Source organism: Oryzias latipes, chromosome 16, assembly GCF_053564925.1.
Source record: "Oryzias latipes strain Hd-rR chromosome 16, Olatipes_Hd-rR_3.1".
Classification (NCBI taxonomy): Eukaryota; Metazoa; Chordata; class Actinopteri; order Beloniformes; family Adrianichthyidae; genus Oryzias; species Oryzias latipes.
This window is the reverse complement of record NC_136252.1, coordinates 28,092,704-28,116,619: the sequence shown is the minus strand read 5'-3', so window position 1 is coordinate 28,116,619 and position 23,916 is coordinate 28,092,704. Positions and strand designations below refer to the sequence as shown.

Here is a 23,916-nt window from a genome sequence, read left to right as displayed (position 1 = left end):
TGACCTCAGTGGAAGTTATAAGTAGATTCTCTATTGATGGAAAAATACTCATCACACACCTAAAAAAAAACATTTATTTCAAAGTCAGAACTCTACCTTTATAGTTTGATAAAATACAACAAAGAGGCAAAAAAGTGTTTTAGTCAACCTCCACTGGAATGTGTTATTTGTAAGGAATTTAGGTAAAAAACAGTGCAATATTGATCAAATGTATGTGTTTGTTTGTAATTTACCTGAATCCTTTAAATCTTTTTCATATTTTTGCAAATTTGATAACATGAGTATGTTTAAACAACAGAGATGAGATAGAGAGAAGGCTAATATAAATGTGTCAGTCACTGTCTGATGCGATTCTTTTACTCATTTAAAGACACTCTGATGAAAATTGTGTTTCTGATGTTCTTGACATTCTCTTCGGGCATTATTCTTATAATAAAGGACCTATTTAAAGAAAATTTGGGTTAAATTTGCATTTCTAATTATTTCTTTATTCAAATTGTTGTGAATCAGCAGGAGACAAAAAAGCAGCCTGAAAAAGATCAGGTTTGTTACGTAGTAAACTTGCAGCTGCTTAGATCCACGTAGATCCATGGCTCATAACTGTACAGCTGGATTGCTCTAATATAGATCACCACTTTTGTTGCACCTGTTACGTTAGGTTGGGGTTGTGAGATGAGGCCCTGTAAGATAGCGGAATAGCATGTAAACAGAAAGCTCTCAGCAACGGGGAAGGGAAGGGTTTGCTCCGCGCCAACAGTGAGAGGTAAATTTCTCATTAACGACTGCCGCTCTACAGAAACTATGTCATAGAAAATCACACAGGTTTTTGGATTTTCCTTGAAAATGACCTAAACAAAAGACCACTTGGATCGATTTTAAAATGGATCAAAAATTTAACAGGATCATAATTGAGTTTTTTAGAATCTCCAACATAGAAGTTTTATAAGCCTGATATACTGCTTAAAAAATGATTCAATGTTTTTTGAGGTCACCAACTATGATGCACAAACAATGCATAAAAACCCTTTGAGCAAAAGAACAAAGAAAACATTGGCCATCAAGTAAGGCCACATGAAAAGCAAACACAACTTTGTGATAAGCTCTGCTTTGTGGTTTTGAAAACTTCAAACATTGTTTTTTGACCCGTTTGTTGCTTGATTCAGAGATTTTTTTCAATCAGATTCTGACATGGACTTTTTCTGCTTTGTGCTCATTTTAAATGGGTTGAAGGTTAGCAAAAATGAGTATGTGTTTGTGAAATATACAGTAAATGTTTAAGTATGGTCAAGTGGGCTTGTTGTACTTAAAAAAAGAAGTAGGATGATAAATAGTTCAATAACTTGTTACAACATCACTTAATTATTAAGTGCAAGTATAACAAAGCATATTGTCAGCTCCTAATAGTTTATCTGACCTAAATCTTGCAGAATTTGCATCTGCTTAGCAGAGGACACCAATATTACTGTCATCACCAATTAGGCCAGACACATGAAGCATAATTGCAGCTGGAACCAGCCTTAAATCTAAAAACAAAAGGTTAAGTGTGTTCTATCAAGTAAATAACTTAGCAATAAAGAGTCTCTTGCCTTGTGTTTCTTGGACCTGAGGATCTCTGAAGCTTCTTTGCTAATCCCACAGTTAATACCCAAAGCATGAACCTTTAAGCTGCCTTGTGTTTGTGGTGGAAGGACAACATAATTCCCTCATTCCTGCAGAAGAGTTCAGTTGCTGCTAAGCTACCATGTTGCTGTTCGATTTTGTGACCAGTGATGGTTGGATTCATTTCAGTCACTGTTACAATATTAATTAAATAAGACTCCGGATATCCTGTATAACTGTTGGACACCCTATCCAAAATTAGTGTAGAAATCTGTATGGAAAAAAAAAGAATTAATATTGGCAGAGATAAAACAGATTTGTTGTCTGTGACTTCCTGCCCATCAAAATTAAATACTTTCATATTGTTCATGCCAGTTGTTTCTCTGCACAAGTTCCAAACGGAAAGTCCCACCACCACCTTCCCTTGTGTGAAAGTGCCAGATTTGAGAGATTTCCTGTTGCTGTGTGTCTTTTCTAAATGTAGACACAGCCTGAATTGATGTTTTAAACTCTTTAGAAGTCCCTGCATGCTTGAAACTGGCTCAGTCACTGGAGTTCACTGGGTTGCAAGATGGTATTGGGAATTTTAAAAGCTACTGTAAAGACACGTTTTTAGGGGCATGACCAGCATTATTAAATGTTTGTGGTAAGATTTTACTTTGTACATGTTTATTCTTTTACTGCCCAAAATGTGTAGCTTAAAACTATTTTGAGATGTTAGCAGATATTCACTTTAAATCAGAGGGGTCCCAACATCTTTTTCAGCAAACCAGCTTCTTTTGAAATGACAAGCTCCAAAAGACCAAAAGATATACCTATAGATTTGAAATCTTACTTACAAAGTAAGTACAAACTTATCATTTTAAGTACATCAAAAGATTATTTTGAATTAAATTAATAAATTTAGAAGACTGTGTAAGATTACAACATGGTAAAAGGTTCTTCTGTCTTTTTTCATCAAAAAAATGACAACAGAAACGTTACATGTACGTTCCGTCTTTTTGATTGACTGACCTCGGGCGAGTCGAGATAAAATTAGGCAAATTAGCTGCTACATCCATGGTTGAAAGTCTGATGTTGAATGTTCACACCTTTCTAAAGATTGGAGGAAGAAAAACTCCATATCTGCTCATGGAGCGGAGCACTCAGTTTAGTGGGAGTGACTAATGTGTCATACTTTACGTCACGGCAAGTATGATGATTGGCTGACAGCAATTTTTTAAACTTATATTTTTATTTTATTTTTTATTTATTTTTGATGACCTGTGATCTTCCCACACATCCTTTGTTACCAATGTATTGGGCACCCCTGTTTTATATCTGCCACACTTTTGACAGACCTGTATGTGATTCTTCTTGGCACGTTTTCATGCTCAGACAACTCTCTTCCACTTTACCAAAGAGGAACTATCTTATTGGTGTCATCACAAGACCACATCGGCATTTATCGAGATATAAATTCCTCTGGTACATCTGTAAATTTAGATTGCTGTGTTCTACTTCTGCAAGTGTCTTGTTGAAGTAACATATTATATTTCAGAAGCAGTAGGACAGTAAGGCAAGGAATTACTTTTGAAGAACAATGACGAATAATCTGAAATGTATTACAGTTGATAAGTACAACACAGTGAAGGAATTGTCAAAATTTTTACATTCCATCCATCATCATCCATCTATCTTCTTTCACTCATCTGGAATGGGGTCACAGGGGCAATAGTCTAAGCAAAGATACCCAGACTTCCCTCCTCCTGCCCACTCTAAGGCATTCCCAAGCCAGCAGAGAGATATAGTCTCTCTAGCGTGTCCCGGGTCTTCCCCATTTTCTGTACCAAATGGATTATGCCCAGAACACCTCCCCGGTGAGGCGTCCTGACCAGATGCCCAAGCCACCTCAACCAGCTCCTCTCAATGTGGAAGAGCAGGAGCTCTACTGTGAGCTCTCTCCAGGTGGCCGAGCTTCTCACCCTATATCATAGTGAGCGCCCAGCCAATTCAAAGAAAGCTCCTTTCAGCCTCTCAGATTCAGGACCTCGTTCTTCCTGTCATGACCCAGAGCTCATGACCACAGGTGCGTATTGGAAATTGAGAGCTTTGCTTTCTGACTAACCTTTCTTTTATTTACCACAACGGATGCCTTTCCAATCCACCTTTCAATCTCACATTTTGACCTTCTCTCACTCGTGAAGAAGACCCAAAGAGATTTAAACTCTTCCACCTTTGGCAAGAACACTCCAAACAAGATATCCATTTTCCACCCATTCATTTTCTTAACCTGCAGTATCCTCTTCGGCGTTGCGGGGCTACCAGAACCGGTCCCAGCTACTGTCAGGGTTAAACAATCAAACACTCTCACCTACGGGGAATTTAGAGTCAATCTATGAAGAATGTTTTTGGACTGTGGGAGGAAACCAAAGAGCCTGGAGAAATCCCACATGGGATTTGAACCAGGGCCTCCTCACTGTGAGACAAGAGGGCTAACCACCATTTGGAAAAAACAAAACCCTAACAACCACAATTTGTGGGTCTGTCTTCCACACAAAACTTTCTCTATCTCCTTTAATCCAGGGTCTTAACTGCAAAATCCCAACAGAGAGTTTAACTTTCAATGAGCAGCCTGACTGAGATAAACATGCCAAAATGGATGGACGGGTTTTTAAAAAGATGCTGATCCTCAGACCAGAAGCCTGGATCATGAAGATAAAAAATATCTGAGGAGATCAAAAAGCGCAGCCCTTAAAATGCCTCTCATTATGGGAGCAAAATAGAGTTGAATCGATGGCTATGTCAAGCTGTGATTGGTGAGATGAAAGGAGCCTCCCTTCTGGAGCCGTAGCTGCAAGATGGAGGAACATTTATTCTTGGAGGTTGATTAAGCTTAACTCTTCTGATCACAGTATGAAAATTGTTCAGTAAATGTACAGAATACACCGCTGTAATAAGTTTTAAGTTGGGCAGCAGCTGTGGCTTCATGTTAGGATCAGATGAAATTTTAATGATCACCATGGGGAATGTTTGCCATGTGTTTGAGAGCGTTTACATAGGGACCCAGCTGCTCGTGACCTCACACTTATACGTCTAATAACTACTTTGCCTGTTTTCTTTATAAAAAAAAGGTGAACAAATTGTTTTTTATACGTCTAGCTTGTATCTTCATTTCAGAAAATGTTTCCTCTTCGGGGGACATTTTCAGGTGTTCCCAGAAGGTATGGATCTGTTTGGCATGTCCTGCAGAAGAAATCCAAAACACCTTTACTGGGACACATCCAGAAGGCATCCAATACAGATGCCCAAACCATCTCAACTGCCTCCTCCTAGAATTGCTACATTATCATGTGAAGTTTCACTGTGCTCCCAGGAGATTTGTGGTCAGCAGCACTTTTTCCTCCTGAGAGAAATTGTTTTTTGGTGGGGTGCTGGACGAATTTGTGAATCGTAGAAAAAAAGAAACACATTCAATATGTGCAGCTTTCAGATGTAAAAGTAAGGATAAATTCAACATTGTGTTGCTCAAGCCTTAGGTTCTGAGGGCCACTGTTGTTATTGGATGACTGATAGAACAAACTGTGCTTTTCCAGGTCAGCAAAATGTCACTCCCAAAAGACCCTCGACATCCCTCTGAAAAACATTGTCCTTATCAAAGGCCTCTAAATAGTACACGATAGTGAGCAATTTTAAAAAATGGAACCCTGCCAAAAAAAACGTTGTAAATGTCACATTTAACTCCCCCAAAGGCCTGCTTAAGGTGAGGTCACATGGCACCGCAGTGGCATTTTGAAGGCAGAGATATTGCAAGACTCCCTGGGCTCCTTTATGCAGTAAAAAAAAAAGCAGGAACATGTTGGTACCCACAAGGTCTCCAACCAGAGTTAGCAGCTATTTTCTGCCCGATAGTTTATTCTCAAATATCAGAATTAATCACAAAACCCCATCAGCGTTTTGTGCAGCCTGTGAATGACTTAGTGTGGAGAAAAACTAATTAGTTATCTGAGAAATTAAAATGAAAGAAAGTTGTGGTTCTAAAATTCTAAATAATGAGGACTTTAGACAGCAACTGATAATGTTCCAGCAGTCATATAACAGCCTGTGTAGCTTCGTCTTTTTATAGTCAAAAAAACTGAAGACTATTTATGAAGGTGTTAACTCAAGTTCTTTATGGTGTTATAATTAATTTTAAAAATTGCCAAATTGTGTTGTTTTTTTGCTGCAATTTAAGCCTGTGTGGTAATGTAACAGTTAGTGCACTTGTTTTACAGCATGAAGGTTCTGGTTGAAATCCCAGCTGGGTTCTTTCTGTGTAGAGTTTGTGAGTTCCTCTCCTGCATGTGTGGGTTTTCTTCCTCCATCAGTCCAAAAACACACTGCATGGGTTGATTAATGACTAAATTGTCCCTTAGATGTAAAAGTGGGCATATTTCCTGACTGCTGTGCAGGGTGCACCACGCTTTTCCCCGACAGTAACTGGGTTGACTCCAGAATCTCTATTGATGATTGAATAAATGAATGTAGAACTTTATGGTCATATCTAAGTGTTAATATGTTTATCACACATCCTACTATAAATTTACCTCAACAGGATTAATTTCCTCTCACACTTTGGTTGTCGTGTCCTTTCAACAGCCCTTATTTTCTTCAGAGGATGTGACACATATATTTAGAATTGTTTTTTAAAAAAAGAGGCACATCTGAGCTGCTGACCCACAAAAGCAAGGCAGCACATTCCTTTTGAATAACAGTGAAGAGAAGAGCAAAATAATAAACACTGGTAGTAAAGGGCTGATATTTTAAAGGTAGTTAGAACGGTGTTTAAAGTAAACTGGAGTGTGATAAATGAGCTCAGTTTGTTTTATTCAATAAACGCTGCAGCTACCCAGTCTTTAGTATAGTATCTTTTATAACCTTGTTGATTGTGTGTGCAGGATTTGTTGGATGGTCCAGACATCAGTTTAACTGATGTTTTTCTGCTTGTTAAGAAACAAAAATTCTCAACAGCTGGTGATGTTAAGGTACAGCTGGTGATGTTAAGGTGCAGGAAACAAAAAGCAAACCTTCAATCCTGCTGGGTATTAGAAGCTTTTCAAAGGCCGACAGCCTTGAAGGTATGTGGGTCTTCACTGCAGGCTCGACTTGTGCTGTAGGACATGGAGTGACACGCTTGTTTAATCAGGCTCTGTCTTGCGCTCAGCCTCACCCAGGTGGCCAAAGGAGTGGAGCATTTCCTGAACTAGTAGATAAAACAAACTGACTGAGCTTTACCCTTCCTACCTATAATGACCAACAGCACGTGGAGAGCAAATAAAGAGAAATAAAACTGTTTTTATATGGATCTCCACCAGTCATCCCATGACCCTGACAGCAGTTATGCTGGGACTCTTGGTTAAAGGCTTGTGTGGTTTACAGCTTATCTGTAGTGACACAGCAGGAGATACATTTTCCCAGAAATCTAACCCGAGACTTTAAAGCAAGTCTAGCCAACTCAGATACAAAAACCATTACTTCCTGCTTGACCAGTTTCATTTGTTTGACTTTACATTTGCTCTTTAAATTTAATTTACATCTGCAGCAGTCTACACTTTGAACTTTCTCTAAAAATTCAAGTTTAACGTCCCCTCAGTTTAGCTATGAACTTTTCACTTTGACAGCAAAATCTATCTTAAAAAAGTTGGAAGCACGCTGAACCTTCCCCACACTGATAAAATGAGTCCTTTATGTCAGGAGGCAATAGGTGAGAGTTGGATGAAGAGGCAACACATGAACTGAGAAACCGGCTATAAACAGCAAGTGCTTGCAGCAAAAAGTCATGTTTACAAAACCCAGCTGGATAGCAATCTCTTAGAGAATGTGACTGATGCTGCATCCTAGAGTTATGTTGATGTTTTTTTTTGTCACTTCTACCGTATATTTGTTCCACTTTTTGCTTCACTCATGTTGAGCTTCATGCCTTGCATGCAAGAAAAGCTTTCTGCATCCTTCTTCTTCTGCTTTCCCCTTTTCACACTTCAACTCTGCTGTTGCAGTTTTTAACCCTTGTGCTATCCTAGGCACTTTAACATTGGGAGTGGGGTCATCTAGACCCACTAGACAGTGACAATGTTTTGTGAACCTCACTGGTGTCCATGGATTACATGAAATCTTTCCACCTTTATCCCCCTTTGTCATGGTAGGGAGAACACGTCAATGCAAGGGTGGGGTCATCTAAGATACCACAAGGGTTAAATTAAGAGGCCCTGCTTCTTTGACTTCCCCATTAGGTGTGAATTTAGTTTTTTATGCAGTTTCCTTTAATTTATCGGCTATGTACAAACGTTTCTGTCAAGCACATTATCGGTATGTTTGCAAAGATAATTAGATCACAAACTTTAAATTTAATATTTTAACTGCACAGAATATGTCAAAGCAGTTAAAACAACATGAAAAGGTTGCATTTCTGCACCTTATCTCCAGAATATAAACAAATATGCCAGTATTTATTCATAAAAAAAACGGCATATTAAACTTGACACGAATATCTAAAATGATCTAAGAAATGATTAGAACAAGAAAATAAAAGTCTTTGATAGAGCTGTTTGAATTGTGTTCCTGAAGGCTGGGTTTCACCTTTTAATGTCTAAACAGCACAAGTTTGTGACAGATAAGGCTTCTCTTGTTGGTTATGTCTCTTAGATTAATATTCCTAAATGGACAGTAATAACTTTGCTTGTACCACGCATTTTAATTTTATTACAACATCAGAGCAGCACAGATGGCCAAGAACATTGAAAAAACACAAACGATGAAAAAAAAATAAAAAAAAATAAAAAATGAGGAAAGTGATAAGTTGGTAAAATCCCTCTCCCCTGGCTCCCTCTTGTGGGTGAGGAAGTGTGGAGTCTGTGCTGCGACTCTGTGCTTTTGGGTGATGATTTACAGTCTGGACACTTCCACAAAGACACCATTGTCTATGAACTGTCTGGGCTTCTGCTCCAAGGACATTTTGAGGTGATGCTTGATGCATTTAAGACTAGATTTTAAAAGGTGATCTTACTTTAACTTTACAATGAAGTTAAAGTATAAGTTTGTTCACTTATCAAGTTTGCAACGTTTAGACATAAATGTTTACACTTGTAACATGTACCTCAAATGAAATTTTTTATTAACATGACCTTTTGTGTGTATGAGTTTGTTGCTTTTTGCCCTCAGGCGGCTAAAAACCACCAAAAGGAGAAAATTAAAAATTAATCTAAGTTCTTTTTTGGAATTTGCAGCAGCTCATGTTATTTAGAACTTTAAAATGTAATCAATATGTTGCTCCAAATGAAATTTGAAGTTTGAATTGGATGAGGATTATTTAGGACAGCTTGCAGTATTACAGTAGTTTTTCTTGCAGCTTCCTGCTAAATCATCTTTAAAGACTCATCAGAAAGGCTTTCAGTTTGAAATAAAAAAAACACTATTCATCAATGCAAAAGTTCTATATGCACACACAGCACTTGAGTTGTTTTCCTTTAATTTATGCCTCCAAAGGGATGTGTAAATATTTACAATTGCTCATGCGGTCACAGTAAATCAGAGTAAATCAGTGCACTAAGGCAACACAGGCAGATTTGCATGTAAATTGTCTCAAGGAAGGTGCCACATCAGCTTTAGAGGGTTTACTGGGTTGTGTTTTACACTACAAAATGTCCTGCAATTTTATTTGCGTTGTTTAAGCCATAAACAACACACTTCAAAGCAAAGACAGCAGGCAAAGACAGAACACTTCATTTGTAAAAACGCTTCCAACTTTTCATAAATCACAGCTTTCATCTGCAACTTGTAGTCAGTGCTTTAACCTATCCTGGTACGGGTACTCAAACGCACTCCATCTCCCCTCATTACAGTGCTAGACTACCGTGAAGTGTCTCCAATAGTGAGCAGCAGGACTGTTCATCAGATGTGACGTAAAAGTGGGTGCAAGGGGGATTGGGAGACGAATGGAGCCCAGATCCAAACACACTCTGCACCTTCACAACAAACCAAAGGAGCAGATTTATCTAAGGAGAGTCAACACGACCCGGTGTACACAGGCACCATGAAGAATTAGCACTATACACACAGCAAGCAGAAATATGTTCAGCCGGCAAACATTCTGGCCATCAAAGGAGGGGTGGAATAAATGAGCAGTTTTTGCGAAGCCACTTGATTTGGACATGCTGCAGGAGGTATTTTATGTTGGGATATGAAAAATTGTTTTTGTAGGCAGCATGTGCAGATATGTCTGTGCATTTATTACCAATAATTTAGACTTTGCAGGAATAAAAGGAAAAAAAATGAGAAGAAGAACAATAAAACATCTCTCAAATTATAAAAGTTAAACATTCAGTTTTGAAGTATTTCACATAATGCCAAAGGATGGAAAGCAATCAATGAATGGCACAAGAAATGCTGTGAAATATTCCAGTGATTTTCTGGCAAAAATGTCAAGGTCATTCATGCCGAAGCTTTAAAACGAGGACTGACTTCTACAAAAATATTTTTTTTTTTTTGCATACTCATTTGTTAGGAGATTAAACAACATGAGTTATTTCAGGCAAAATACATCTAAAAAAATTAGCATTCAGAGTTCAGGTAACTTCAGCCAACAGCTGAGCACTGTGGCTTTAAACTACTAAACCATTAATAAAGAAACAAGTGGCAAGTATTTCCCTGAGTTACAAAAACCATAACTATTCAAATATGTATTAAACAGCTGAAAAAGCAACACCATTGGGTCTATGACCTGGTATACTCATATGCTGCTTTTGCAGCTTTGCCTCATTCATGCACAGACTTCATTTTATTCATTTAGCGTGAAAGCTTTTCATTAACAAGCACCCATCCATTCACGGGATCCCCTTCATGGTGATCTGAGCGTTATTTCCGAGCACCGCTGAGGCGAATCCTCTTAATTGAGAGGTGTCAGAAGAGGCATCTGTCAACAGAAGCCACTAAATAAATAGCTTTAAGTGAACAAAGACCAACTCCATAGCTCCCCCCCCCTTTTTCATAACTGTCAGTTGCCGAAACTCGTGTTGAGGCTCATTTCATTTATTATCACTCACAGTCTTGCATGCAGAAATACAGTACATGTGCAAAATACTGTGAGTGCCATTTGAATTTTCTGACGAATAGAAGATCAAAGGTGCAGCAAATGATCACTGAAGGTTTGTGAGAACGCTGCAGGCAAATTTTGAAATCTGACCAGAGCTTCAGAAGTCTAAACCCATCATTGTGTGTGAGCTCTAGAAACCGTGTGTTACTAAGTACTTCAATTTGGGCACCCATTTTTATTTTTAACTTTACATATTATTTAGCCAAATTGGTGCAATTACAAAAGGAGATATTTGTTTTGTCTTTTCAGCTAAGAGTGGAGGTTCTTTAAAATCTTAAATTTTATCATCTCCATGGGAGACATGTTTATTTTTTTCAGGAAAAAAGCATCATTCCGGCTGACACACACGGCACGACAGCTTTTATGAAAGCAAAGCTCTGCAGTCAGTCCTGCTTGGTGGAATTTTGGATAACTCCTGTCAGCTGCTTTGTTTGTTTGTAGCTGCTGTTGCAGGACACTTGAAGAGCGAAGTCTGTTGACATCTCTCAGCGCCTTGGTCTTCCTCTGTGGGCTTGTTGCTGGAAAGACAACAAGTGCTTCATTCCAAACATGTCATGCAGAAGAACAAGCAGAAAAGCCTGACACCAAAAGCTACTTTTTACAAACTGCTAGTGTCTCAGACACTCATAGTCCAGAGTTGACTGTCAAAAAGAATGAAATATCCACTCAATGGTACTGTCAAGCCTCTTTCAATAAATAAAAGACAGAAGCAGAGAGAGCGCAGACAGGAAACGCGTCATGGCAGCTCTAACTGCACGTCTGACAGAAATGAGCTATATCAACATCTGGTTCCTGCTGCAGTCCTTCCATCACCATTCTGTGTTTAACACTCACCTGTCTGGTGTGGGTAACATGGGCAGGCCGCCCATGACCCTTGGCATGGCCATGACCTTGTCTTTGTGCACCGACATGCATGTGACCATTTCCATGATGGTGATGACGGTTGGCGGCCACCGCAGTGGGCTGACCGGGTCTGCCTGACCATGGCTGTTGCGCCGTGTGTCTTACTGGCAATGGGCCTCTAGCGGGGGACCTGTGCTGGGTACGCTCCTTGGGGAGGGTCTGAAAATCCAACAGTGGGATTACAGGAGGAGGGGTGGGTGGGTGTTGGGCTCCAGTAGCTGGAGTTTGAGTCTGTGGCTGCCTGTTGCTCAGCAAGGTAGCCTGGGTCTGCTGTCTTCTACTCTGGAAAGCCTGAGCCCTCTCCGTGTGGACTTTGAGGGCAGCCTGGGTTAGGCTGCTGGGATTAGGCTGGGCAGAGGAATTTGGGGCTGGAGCCAGGCCTCCTTGTTGAGGTTGCCTGGCAACATTCCTAGCAGGCTGTGAACCATGGTTCAGTGGTGCTTGTACTGGTGCTTCTATGCGTTGCTGGCCCACTTGCGCCTGCCGAAAGTGATTAGGATCAACCAAGGCTCTTGTATCTACACCCTGAAGAGCCTGGACCTGCTCTGCTGTGGGTGCTTGTGACACACCGGCACGGCCTGCAGAGGCTAGCTGGCTCGTTAAAGAAAGTGCCTGAGGGTTACTGCTGCGAGTCATTTCCTGCCTCAGGGCAGTCTGGCTACCTCTGATGTCCCGCTCTGTGCTGTGACTTTGAGCACGGGGGCTCCTTTCTGACCGATGGGATGTTTCAAGCTGTGTAATACGGGCATTTGGATGTCGATGATCAGTTGTACGGCTGCTGGACTCCGTGTCATACAATGGCAGGTAACGCATGGGTGGAGTTCTACGACGGGAAACAGTTTAGTTTGGAGGCTGGGATCTGACCGGTGCTCTGACCGGTGCTCTGACCTCCTGCGTGTCTCTATTTCTAGTATAGTCTGTGGTGTCAGATGTGTATTCAGGCGAGGCCTGGGTGCCGTTTGGATATGCTGGTGTTCCTCTGAGGCGATCCCATGGCATCTGTCTGCGCGTGGAGCTCGGGGTCGCTTCCTGCACTCTTGCAGTACTGAACTCTTGCAGTACTGTTAAAATGTGTGTATCCAGTTGGGATGAGTCCAGGATTATCCAGATTTCTGTGGACATGACCATTTAACCCGGGGTCACCTGGATAGAGGTGGTGTGGGATTGTGGGATTTGACTGTCTTGTGTTCAACAGGTTCTGCTGCATGGTATCAGTTGGATTGATAGCAGGAACAAAGCTCTCTGGCTGAATCTGTTGGTTATTGGGTGGATACGAGTTCAGATTTAAGTTAATTGTGGGCATTTGTGCATTTGGTTCTCTAGTCCTCGGCAGCGTGTTGAAGCTGACCTGAACCGCAGGTGGCTGCCCGCCCTGGTTGTTGCCAGCCTGTATGACAACATTGGGATTCAGGTGCTGTGTGTTTGGCAGGTTGTTTGCATTCAGAGCTTCAGTGTGCGTGAAAGCCGGGTTGTCAATGCCATTGTGTGGGTTTGAATTAGTCCTCTGAATAGCATTGTGTAGGAGTCCATTTGTGAGTGTGCGGCCATTGTGCTGGAGTGTGTCGGAGTTTTGCCATCCGTTCACAGTGAGCGTTTGTGCGTTGTTCTCACGCTGTATTGTCTTTACTGGGACGGAGCGCCGTGTCTGACCATTCCACCAGATAAGGGGGGGGGGGGGGGGGGGGTTTGGGACCTGGTTCCAAATCCCCTCTTTCATTTTGTGGTGGTTGTTTTGTGTGGTTGGTTGTGTAGCAGGAGGCTTGACAGAAGGAGGATAAAATGTCAGCAGAGAAAAGTAAAATAGGAAAAATAAATTTATTTTCTGGGTTTCTGTTAGGGATCAGATCTTTGTTTTCATTTTATAATACTGGACATATTTTTCTATAAAGGTTTGAACTTTGAGAGCTTAAACAAGAGAGAAAAGTGTCAAAATGTTAATGTTGTGTCTGAGAAAAGTCTATAAAGTGTGTAGTGAGGGGTTTAACAACCTTAAAACATCTATAGTCTTACTTCATGGATTTCACTTAGCACCGGTTATTTATGGAACTTAAATCCTGCAATAAATGAGGGAACATTGGGCTTTTGATTCGTCTCAGTCTTGGGAATAAAAATATTATCCATCAGTCTTTGTTGAACTGTAACAAAAAAAGGAGAAATGACCTTTAGCAATGATCTTTACTATAGTTAAAGATCATTAAACGCACAAAGCTAAAACTAAATGTGCACAAATTGCAGCATCGGTGATCACACACACACAGACTCACCCCTCCTCCGTCGCACAAGACAGATAAGGAGCACGATGAGGAGCACGATGATTACGAGGAGGAGGAAGGAACCAATCACAATCCCTGCAACTTCCCCACCGTCTAAACATACATCTGGAATGGAAAGAATGGTGTCACCAGGCAAGAATTAATAACGATAATGAGTCTGGAGCCCAGACTGAAAAAGGAGGAGAGGAGGGTTCTAAAAAAATAAGAACAATGAAGTGATTTTAAATAGAAAAAGATGGGGCGGCTAAAAGAAAGGGGTAGGTCATGGAATGACTTTGGCCACTTTCTCAGCAGATCAATCTCCCAGGATTATTTCTGTCCTGCTCCTGTCCTAAAGACAGATACTGCAAAGAATTACCAAACGGGCCTCCATCATTAATGACCACAGGGGGAGTCAATGCTCACCATAACTCACCTACAACAGCCAAGCTAGTGGTCTGTTTGGACGTGCCTCCGGTGATGCTGTTCTTGGCCGTGCACGCATATTTGCCGCTCTCGTTGGTTGAGTATGTCTGAATGGTGAGCACCCCGCCATCCGGCTGACCGGATATTGGATTTCCATTGAATTCCCATGAGAAGATGGCAGGAGGGAGTGAGACGGATGTACAGGTGAGACGCACCGCCTTTCCCACTAACACGTCCCCTCCTCCAACGCAGTTTTTGCTTGTGTCTTTGGTGAGCACAGGGGTGTCAGGCCCGTCTGGTGGGGGAGGATTAGAGAAAAACGTCAGCAATAAACATGTAATTAATAAGCATTACCAATTGAATGCACAAATTATTTGTTAAACTGGGTCTTCTAGAGAGCATTTAGGGTTTAAATACCCTGTCAGCATAAATCTCTGTGGTTAACCCCCTTTGATCTTATTATGCTAAGTTATGCGCTTAATTTTCTGCTTTCTGAATCTAAAAGTTGCAGTGAATACTCATTCTCTACTGAATAAACATGTCTTACATATTTGTTCACAGTGGAATTAAAGAGTTCTGCATTAAAATCTCACACAGCGTATTCTTTGCAAAATCACACATCGCATGAGCTAAAACGTTTTCATTCGTTTTTCCACACTTCAGCCCTTATTTAAGGTGGATTTAATTGTTTGCTTTTGTTCTCATTAGTCTTCATTGAAAAGCAAAAACTGAAGTTTATATCCTTCAAGATGTCATTCCTTCTTGTTTCATCAATCTCTGAGAAGCTTCTGCAACTGGATTCCACTTGTGCTTAATTAAATTTGTTAGGCGTAATAAAGAAACAGCTCCTGCTTGTAGCGTGCTGCATCTCAAGTGCGGACATAAATGATTTCATGTTAGCCCACATTGTATCCAGATCTGACACCAATTTGTAAAAATTAGCTAAGAAAGGCTCGATTCAGACAAATTTAGTCATCATAAAATAAGGACTGGCCATTAGAAAAATTAACAGTTTGTTTCTTTGACCGTAAATTATTAAAAGAAGGCTAGCAACTTAGTCAGCACTGCACTCAGTGGTTGGTAGCTCATTATCCTGCAGGAAGTCTTCTTCTTCTTCCAGTTCTCAGAGAAGACGCCATGCAGGCATAGAGCAACTGCACTTCTCAACCTCATTTACCGCATAATAGCAAAAATATTTAGAAAAGAAATTCTTAATCATACCTAAAACACCAGACTAAATCCAACGACGTGATAATCACCGGATTGAAAATCAAACCCTGGTCATAAGCACACGCAGTGACTGCCGGGAACAGGGAGGAATCCGACGACCAGGAGACGAGCTCTGTGGAGAAACAGGAGAAGGAGTTCCTAAAGTCCAAAGGAATTTCTCTGGACGCAAACCATGTGGAGATCTGCAAACCACTTCCCAGGAGAAGAGAGACCGACAAACCACAATCCTCTTAAAGTTTTTTCATGGGAAACACAAAGCAGCTTTATTGAAGCAAGGAGGAAATCTCAAGGCAACCAACGTTTTTATGAATGACAAACTCACGAAAAGGAATGCCGATATCACCAGAAGCGCATGTTGTTTTAAAAAGCTGGGAAAAGTTCAAGAAACCTGGGTAAAAGACTGTAAAATTTAAGCCAATCTCTGTGGCTTATCAGGAGCATGCAAGAATTGGATAAATATTTACCTACTACAGTCTAAACAACACACTTATCGCGATAAGTGAAGATGCTGGTCTTACAAGGTGAGGAGACGAACTCTACTATCAATGGCTTCTAAAAAAAATGAAATTTATCTTCAACAGTCACCTGCAACCACAACCCTCAGAGAGATCTGAATGGTGAGCAAACCGACCCTAAAATATTGTGTGATAATGACAACAACCTTCAAGACATTGATCCTGATCAATTATTTTCCACTGTTAATAATGACTGCAAATATAACTGCATGGATGACTTTAAAAACTCTGTTAACCAAGAAGAAAAACTGTCAATCATTCACTTTAACAGTAGAAGCATGTATACCAACTTTGAAGACATCAAGGACTATATACAGAATATGGGGAATTCCTTTGATATCATAACTATATCTGAAACTGTCAGCAGGAACTAGGAGATTTTAAAATCGATTTGAAAAACCCCAGCAAACATAAAGCAACTTATGACTTTATCAGCAGAATGTATGCAGGGGGGGAACCATACATGTACTTGAACCGAACCGTTTCGGTACGGCAGTTTCGGTTCGGTTCACTTCTGTACCGTTTCGGTATGTTGTTTCCTTTTAACACTTGTTTCAAGAAAAAATGTCTTATTTTCTGCCTTTTTGTCACGATTTGTTAGGGGAAGCAGACCCAGACGCTGGAACCCGGAAAGAACACAGGAGAGTGAAATTTCAAATTGAGGGATTTATTTTCCTGGACGAGGATCAGAGGGTGAGTATGTTGAAATCTCCAATGACGTAATGATACCGGCGAGGCTGCCGGGAGCAGTGGCTTGGATTCGTGGCATGGCTTGAAGTCTTGACAAGACTTGGAATCGTGGTGTGGCTGGAATAATGGCGTGGCTGGAGGATTCAGATCTTTGATGAGGATCAGTCTGCTCGTGAGAAGGTGAGACCCAGGTAGACACTCATGGTTATTTGTCCATAAGGGGTAACGAACTGGCAATTAATGCTGGAGCTGGATCTCCTTAAGAAGACAGGAAGGTGATGAGGTAAGTGTCCACAGCTGGGTCCAATCAGGAAAACAGAGCAAAGAGGAGAGGGGGAGGAGAGTTTTTTTCAATAGCAAAATAATCTCAGTTTGAGAACACATGTCTCAGTGACGATCACATTTTTCTTAAAAATAATAATTCTTAGTAAGTTCATTTTTCGTACCCCATTAGCAATTTATTTTTCTTATTTAAAGAAATCTGGCAATGGGTTAAGAATTTTTGACTTATTTCTAAGGGGTCCATTTTTGTCATCACTTGCAATCTAAATATTTAGTTTTTTTTTATTTTTGTCTGAGTAGGTGCATTTCCGTTAAACATATGTGCAAAACCTTTTTGAAAAGATATATCGTGAAAAAAAATGATTGCTTTTACACTGTGTCCATGAAATCCTAATAAACACAAACCAACTCACGGGATAAGTCATTCAATACCACGGCAATGGATGTGAACAATACTTTGATTTACAGCAGACATATTCAAATTTCTGCCACGGCAGTAGCGCTCATCATCATCTTTCAAAGGAGACATCAGCGTCTTAATTCAGATCATGGAGCAGTGAGCTCCTCACACGTGTGGGCAGCTACGGATGAAGCCATTTTAGGAAATCATGGTTGGTGATTTACAGAGGAGCTTTGGATCAAATGATTTTGCATGACATGCTCAACGTTTGATGAGCTGTGTGATGCAGTGGAACTTCTTGTGGTGGCTGCCGTGCCGTGCCCAAGGCAGCTAGTTCCTACCAAGAAGAATCGCGTTGCCATTGCTACCTAAAAAACTGCCTACCTGTGGTCGTGTGACATTTAATTCCAAAAAAGGTGTTTCTATGGCAGTTTTGCAAAAGATGTAAATTTCAATACGTCTCATAAACCACCTTCAAGCGCAAAAACGTTTTTCGATAAACACTAATAGAAATTGTCGTGTTTCCATTAGAAGAATTACTTACTGCATTTCCAATTCACGCAATTTCAAAATCAATGAAAACCACAAGAGAGGTCACAAGATAACTATGCCCTCAACATCACACATGTCTCAGGATTCTGTCACTTTTTGATTGCCAAAATCAAAATTAAGACACACAAATGTTTATTTTAACACACCTGAAGTGTTCTGATCAATTTGCAAAAGTTTGACAATGTCGTCAATTTGTCTGGAGGTGCCGCTGACCAATCAGGTGTGGATAGGCAGAAATCAATAACTTGCGAAGTTGCAAAGACTTTTGGCTAAAGTGGCAAGATGTTTGCATTTTAAAAGCACAAGAATCTGAAATGCAGCATGAAAAACACACAGGAGTGCCTCAAGGAAATATATGAAAGTACAGGAAACAAATTTGAACTTGAACTCAGTTGAGAATATTTAAGAAAAAAGACAAAACACTGATTTTCAACAGAAAAACCTGACTGATACACAAACATTTCCCAAAGTAGGCAACTTTGCTTTGACAGAATACTAACAATAAAAAGTAAATGTTGTATTTTATGATCATTAAGTTTTTATGAGTTCACAAAAGTCTCCATCCGTAACCCTTGTGCTATCCTAGGCACTTTAACATTGGGAGTTGGGTCATCTAGACCCACTAGACAGAGCGCTGAACCTTTTTTCTTCAATGATTTGTGAACCTCACTGGTGTCCATGGATTACATGAAATCTTTCCACCTTTATCCACCTTTGTAATGGTAGGGAGAATTCAATTCAATTCAATTTTATTTGTATGGCCCAAATTCACAACAACAGTCGTCTCAATGGGCTTTGTATCTGTAATTGAAAAAGTGAAACATGAACTCAAAAGGATCATGAATACATAGAGTTATATAGGAAAACACTAAATTGAACTAACAAACTGATGAAGCTATACTGGCATCCCTGCCCTTAGACCCCCCTTTGCAGTAAGGAAAACTCCTAAAAGAAACAAAGAAACCTCAGGGGTGCCTACGTGAAGGAAAGATCCTCCCCCAGGACGGACAGGCGATTTACCAGAACTCTTAGAGAAGAATTAACTTATCTAACCCTACAACTACATATTTAAAGTCCAGCAGACGAGCTTCATCCAGCCGGAGTTGGGGGGACAGTCAGGGGCGCGATTCGAGCCGGAGACAGGATCCAAAGCCAGGTGTAGGAGCAGGAGCAGAGACGAGGTACACAGTCAGGAACAGGAGCACGGATGAGGCAACTGGAATCTGGAAGCACTCCCACTCCCCAGGAGGGTAGAGGGAAAGAAGGACAAAACACGAAACGCACTGCAGCAAACAAAGGCATGGAGAACTAAATGATGAATAATGATCAAGAATAGAGAAGAGAGGAAGGGTAGAAGTAGATGAGAAAAGAGGACATAACCCCAGTGCACCGTAGTTACCCCAGCCGACTAAAAACAAATAGTTATTAATTTATATTTCAACATATTAACATAAAGTTAAATAATCTCTGAATACTAACTAGTCTGATAATAAGCCTGTCCAAAGAGGAATGTTTTCAGTCTAACTTTGAATGTAGAAACTGAGTCGGCCTCTCTAAGACGGGAGCTTATTCCATAAGACAGGGGCTTGGTGGCTAAATGCTCTACCTACAACTGTACTTTTATTAACTCTAGGAACCACAAGCAGTCCTGAATTTTGCAAGCGAAGTGTTCTGTTTGGGTGATAAGGGACTATGAGCTCCTTAATATAGGATGGGGCCATTCCATGTAAGGCCTCATAGGTTAGCAGGAGGATCTTGAACTTGATTCTAGAATCAACTGGGAGCCAATGGAGCGAAACTAACACAGGAGTGATGTGATCTCTTCTGCTAGTTTCTGCTAACGATCTAGCTGCTGCGTTCTGAACAAGCTGGAGACTTCTTAAGGAACTCTTAGGACACACTGCTAACAAAGAGTTACAGTAATCCAGTCTAGACGTAACAAACCAATGGATGAGTTTTTCAGCATCACTCTTAGAAAGTATATTTCTGATCTTAGCAATATTCCGCAGGTGAAAAACAGTTCTACATGCCTGAGATATGTGAGCCTTAAATGATAAATCCTGGTCAAATAAAACCCCAAGGTTTCCAACTGTGGAATTGGGGGCTATACTTATGCCATCCAGGGAGACTATCTGAGCAGACAGAGCATCTCTGAAGTTTTTAGGACCTAGTATAATGAACTCAGTTTTTTCTGGGTTCAAGAGGAGGTAATTAATTGTCATCCAGTTCTTGATGTCTCTGATGCAGGCGTTCAGTTTCTCTATATCCTCATTCTGGTCAGGTTTCATAGATAAATACAACTGTGCATCGTCGGCATAACAATGAAAATTAATGCTGTGTTTCCTGATTATGTTTCCTAGGGGTATCATATAAAGCATAAACAGGATGGGTCCTAAAACTGAGCCCTGTGGGACTCCATAGTTAAATCGAGTGCACTGAGAGGAATGTCCATTTACATTAACGAACTGATATCTATCGGATAGATAGGATTTAAACCACTGGATAGCAGATCCTCTGATCCCTATGTCCTGCTCTAATCTATGGAGTAAAATACTGTGGTCGATAGTGTCAAAGGCTGCACTGAGGTCTAACAGGACCAGAATAGAAAGTAGTCCCTTTTCTGAGGCCAATAACAAGTCATTAGAGACTCTAACTAGTGCAGTTTCTGTGCTGTTGAGAGGTCTAAATCCCGACTGAAAGTCTTCAAAGTGGCTGTTGTCCTGTAGGTGGCAGTAAAGCTGCTTAACTACAACTCTTTCTAGGATTTTAGAAATAAAAGGGAGGTTTGATATTGGTCTATAGTTGGCCAAGTTGGTAGGATCCAAACTGGGCTTTATCAGAAGAGGTTTAACAATTGCATATTTAAAAGACTGTGGCACGTAATGCGTTTCCAGAGAGGTATTTATCATCGTTAATATGGAATCAATGTACGGGTGGGGTCATCTAAGATAGTACAAGGGCTAAAGGGGGATCACCAATGGTTAACAAAAGTCAAAAACATATCTTTCTAAACTAAATTGCCCTAAAACCTAATGTACATACAAGTAACCAACTTGTGTGACATCAAAATAAATCAGATATTCATTCAAAGCTGTCATGAAATATAAATACCTAGTGATATTTATCCAATTTATGATTTTAGCTTTTCCAGTCTTGCTTGTTTTTATCTCCAATTTGGGTTTTTCACATAAAACATGCAATTTCAGGATTTCTTCAAACAAAAATTGATATAAGAAAGATAAACATGAGTCACCATACACAGCAATAATCAGCTGCTCCTTTACAGCTGTAATCAGACAGCAGGGTGGCAGCAGGCAACGATGAGTGTTGAGATCACACATTTTTTTCCTGGATCCATTTCTACTGATGAGTATTTCTGGAGCCGTTAAATACATTTTTATTTTTTTATTTACCTTTTGAATTTCCTTTTGAGATTTTGAGTTAAAAGAAAAAAATTTCAACAGTGATTTAGTGCAAAAATCCTACAGGATCCCACTATAAAAGTGTGGCATGAGAAATAAAGGCATCAACAGAAAAGCCAAAAACGGTCTTGTGAGCTTAAGGCAGAATGTGTTGTGCAAGGCGAGTGCAATCTGTGCGGTGCAATGTGGATAGGGAGATAAGCAGCAGCGTTTTACTGTGGTTACAGCAGATTAGCGGCCTCTCATCTTGGTTGGAGTAAACTCACAGTAGACGGTGAGGCTCCGGGTGGCGGTCTGAGCGCTGACAGGGTTGCTGGCCGTACACTTGTACTCCCCGGCATCGTCTCTATTCACAGGGTTGATGACCAGAGAGCCACCTGAGATGGTGATCCTGGAGTCGGCTGTGATGGTTAAGCCTCCTTTGGCCCACTGGACGCTAATTTCTGTTCCAGCAGTCCAAGCACAAGTCAGAGTCACATTTCCTCCCTCCACTGTCACTGAGGGAATAGACAAGTCACCCCGGCAACCGCCTCTGTAAGGATAAAATATGAAGAGAAGGAACTTATATTTTATCAAAGAGCTTGAAAATCATAAACACTGAGAAAATGTTTCTAAAGTAACCATTATTATCATCATTACTATAGGTATAGGGCCAGAATGGATGAGCAAGAGCACACTTCAAAAGTTGGACAATGGAGTGCAGTTTGATGTTTCTGTTGGGGATAATTTGTTGTAATCAAAGCAAAGAGGGAGTGGAGAAGGGACAGCGTTCAGATAGCAGCACAGATGGCAAATAAGAGGGCAGACGGTGTGAGTGGTGGCTGAGATTCCTCCTGACAAACCGCCGACGTAAAATAATTGGACAAGGAGAAGAGGGAACGGGGGAGGACTGTGTTATGAGGAAACTACTGCAAACAAACTGAAATATTAGACCAACCTTTAAATAGCTCTAATTACTTGTATTTTTACAGAGCGCCAACTGACCTGCTAGACAGCAACAGTATTTCACATTTTAGGCCCTAAGCAGCTCATCATTTCAAGAGTGTGTGTGTGGCTTCAGGAGGTTTTGAGTTGTGATCATCGACTCCACGACAGGAAGCAGCAGTTGGGAGTTTGGAGAACATGACCTTTCAGCAATAATAGACTAGTGCTTCAAACATTTCGGTCACTCTGGCATCCCATTAGCGCTGGGGGTAAGAAGGATGAGAACAACTGTTCGTCATCCCTCCACTGTGGGCTGAAGACACTCAGCCGCCCAGGCTCCACTGCCGAATATGAAACTGGAATTATTTGCTCCAAATGCAGCATCACTTTCAGACAAATTCTAATATCCAAATCCAAGAACGCTGCATATCAAATGAGTTTTAATTAGCATGAAGCCCTGAGCTACTTGCTTCAACTCCCCTTCTTTTTTTCATTAATCCTACCTCACCTTCTATGGGTCACTAATTTCATTGTACCTCCCAGAATAATTCTGTTTCTCCACAAATCTCCTCTCTCCGCTCCCTCATGTTCCTGCAGAACGTTATCGCAGAACGTTATCGCAGAACGTTATCCCTTCCCTCAGTCATCTCATCTATTCAGACACATTTCTTTATCTCTTACCAAACACCCTCAGCTGAACTGATCTGGAGTGGGGAGTCTGGCCCGTGGTCCCGACAGGAGTAACCTCCACCGAGTAGTTCCCAGCATCCCTGAGCTGGGTTGACCCGATCCGGAGCTGGTTGGAGGTGATTGTGACCCGACCGAGAAACTGCGTCACAGGGTTAAAATTTGGAGGTTCCTCCAGACCAGGATCCCAGAGTATCCAATCCATTGTACTTCCATGTCATGGAGAAGATGCTGATTGTGGTCACCACAGTGAAAAGCGAGTCGGTTCCAGTTTGAGTCAGAACCGGATCTGTCTGGAACTGGATCTGCACCGGGTTCTGTGCCAGCACACTGGCAGACAAAAAGGCTAAAAAGAAAATACAAACAATTGTAAACATTTTAATTACAAGACATATAATGTTCTTCTGTGTGTGTGTGTGTGGGTTTGTGTGAGTGTGCGTGTGTGTGAGAATGTGTGTGCGCGTTTTAACAATTAAAGGACAATAACCATTCATGTTTATAAGAATTATGTGGGGTGTTTTTATAGAAGAAAAAAAAACAGGATACTTGGCGTTGCTATGGTGGACAGCTTTTTACTGCTGTCTCCTGATAGACATTGTCCAACAACCTTTAAAGCTGCTTAACAAATAATAAGTTATGGATAAAACATATTTTTATTCAATTCAATTCAATTTTATTTGTATAGCCCAAATTCACAACAACAGTCGCCTGGGCTTCGTGTCGGTAATTGAAAAAGTGAAACATGAACTCAAAAGGATCATGAATACATAGAGTTATATAGGAAAATACTAAATTAAACTAACAAACTGACTAAGCTAAACTGGCATCCCTGCCCTTAGACCCCCCTTCGCGGTAAGGAAAACTCCTAAAAAGAACGGATTCCGGAAAAAACAAAGAAACCTCAGGGGTGCCCACATGAAGGAGGGAT

General features: G+C 40.7%; 2 protein-coding genes across 2 annotated transcripts; both read right to left on the bottom strand.

Moving 5' to 3' along the window:
* Positions 1-10,877: 10,877 nt before the first annotated feature.
* LOC144984432 (uncharacterized) lies at positions 10,878-12,544 on the bottom strand. The gene is made up of 2 exons (XM_078932763.1): positions 11,540-12,544; positions 10,878-11,223 (listed from the first exon to the last, which is right to left on the bottom strand). The coding sequence occupies exons 1-2, from the start codon at positions 12,419-12,421 to the stop codon at positions 11,191-11,193; spliced, it is 915 nt and encodes a 304-aa protein (XP_078788889.1). The 5' UTR covers positions 12,422-12,544; the 3' UTR covers positions 10,878-11,190.
* An 860-nt stretch (positions 12,545-13,404) lies between these two features.
* Positions 13,405-23,193, bottom strand: LOC144984507 (cell adhesion molecule CEACAM2-like). Its single transcript, XM_078933177.1, has 5 exons — positions 22,983-23,193; positions 21,644-21,907; positions 14,297-14,581; positions 13,873-13,986; positions 13,405-13,743 (listed from the first exon to the last, which is right to left on the bottom strand). The coding sequence occupies exons 1-5, from the start codon at positions 23,191-23,193 to the stop codon at positions 13,643-13,645; spliced, it is 975 nt and encodes a 324-aa protein (XP_078789303.1). The 3' UTR covers positions 13,405-13,642.
* Between the last annotated feature and the right edge of the window lie 723 nt (positions 23,194-23,916).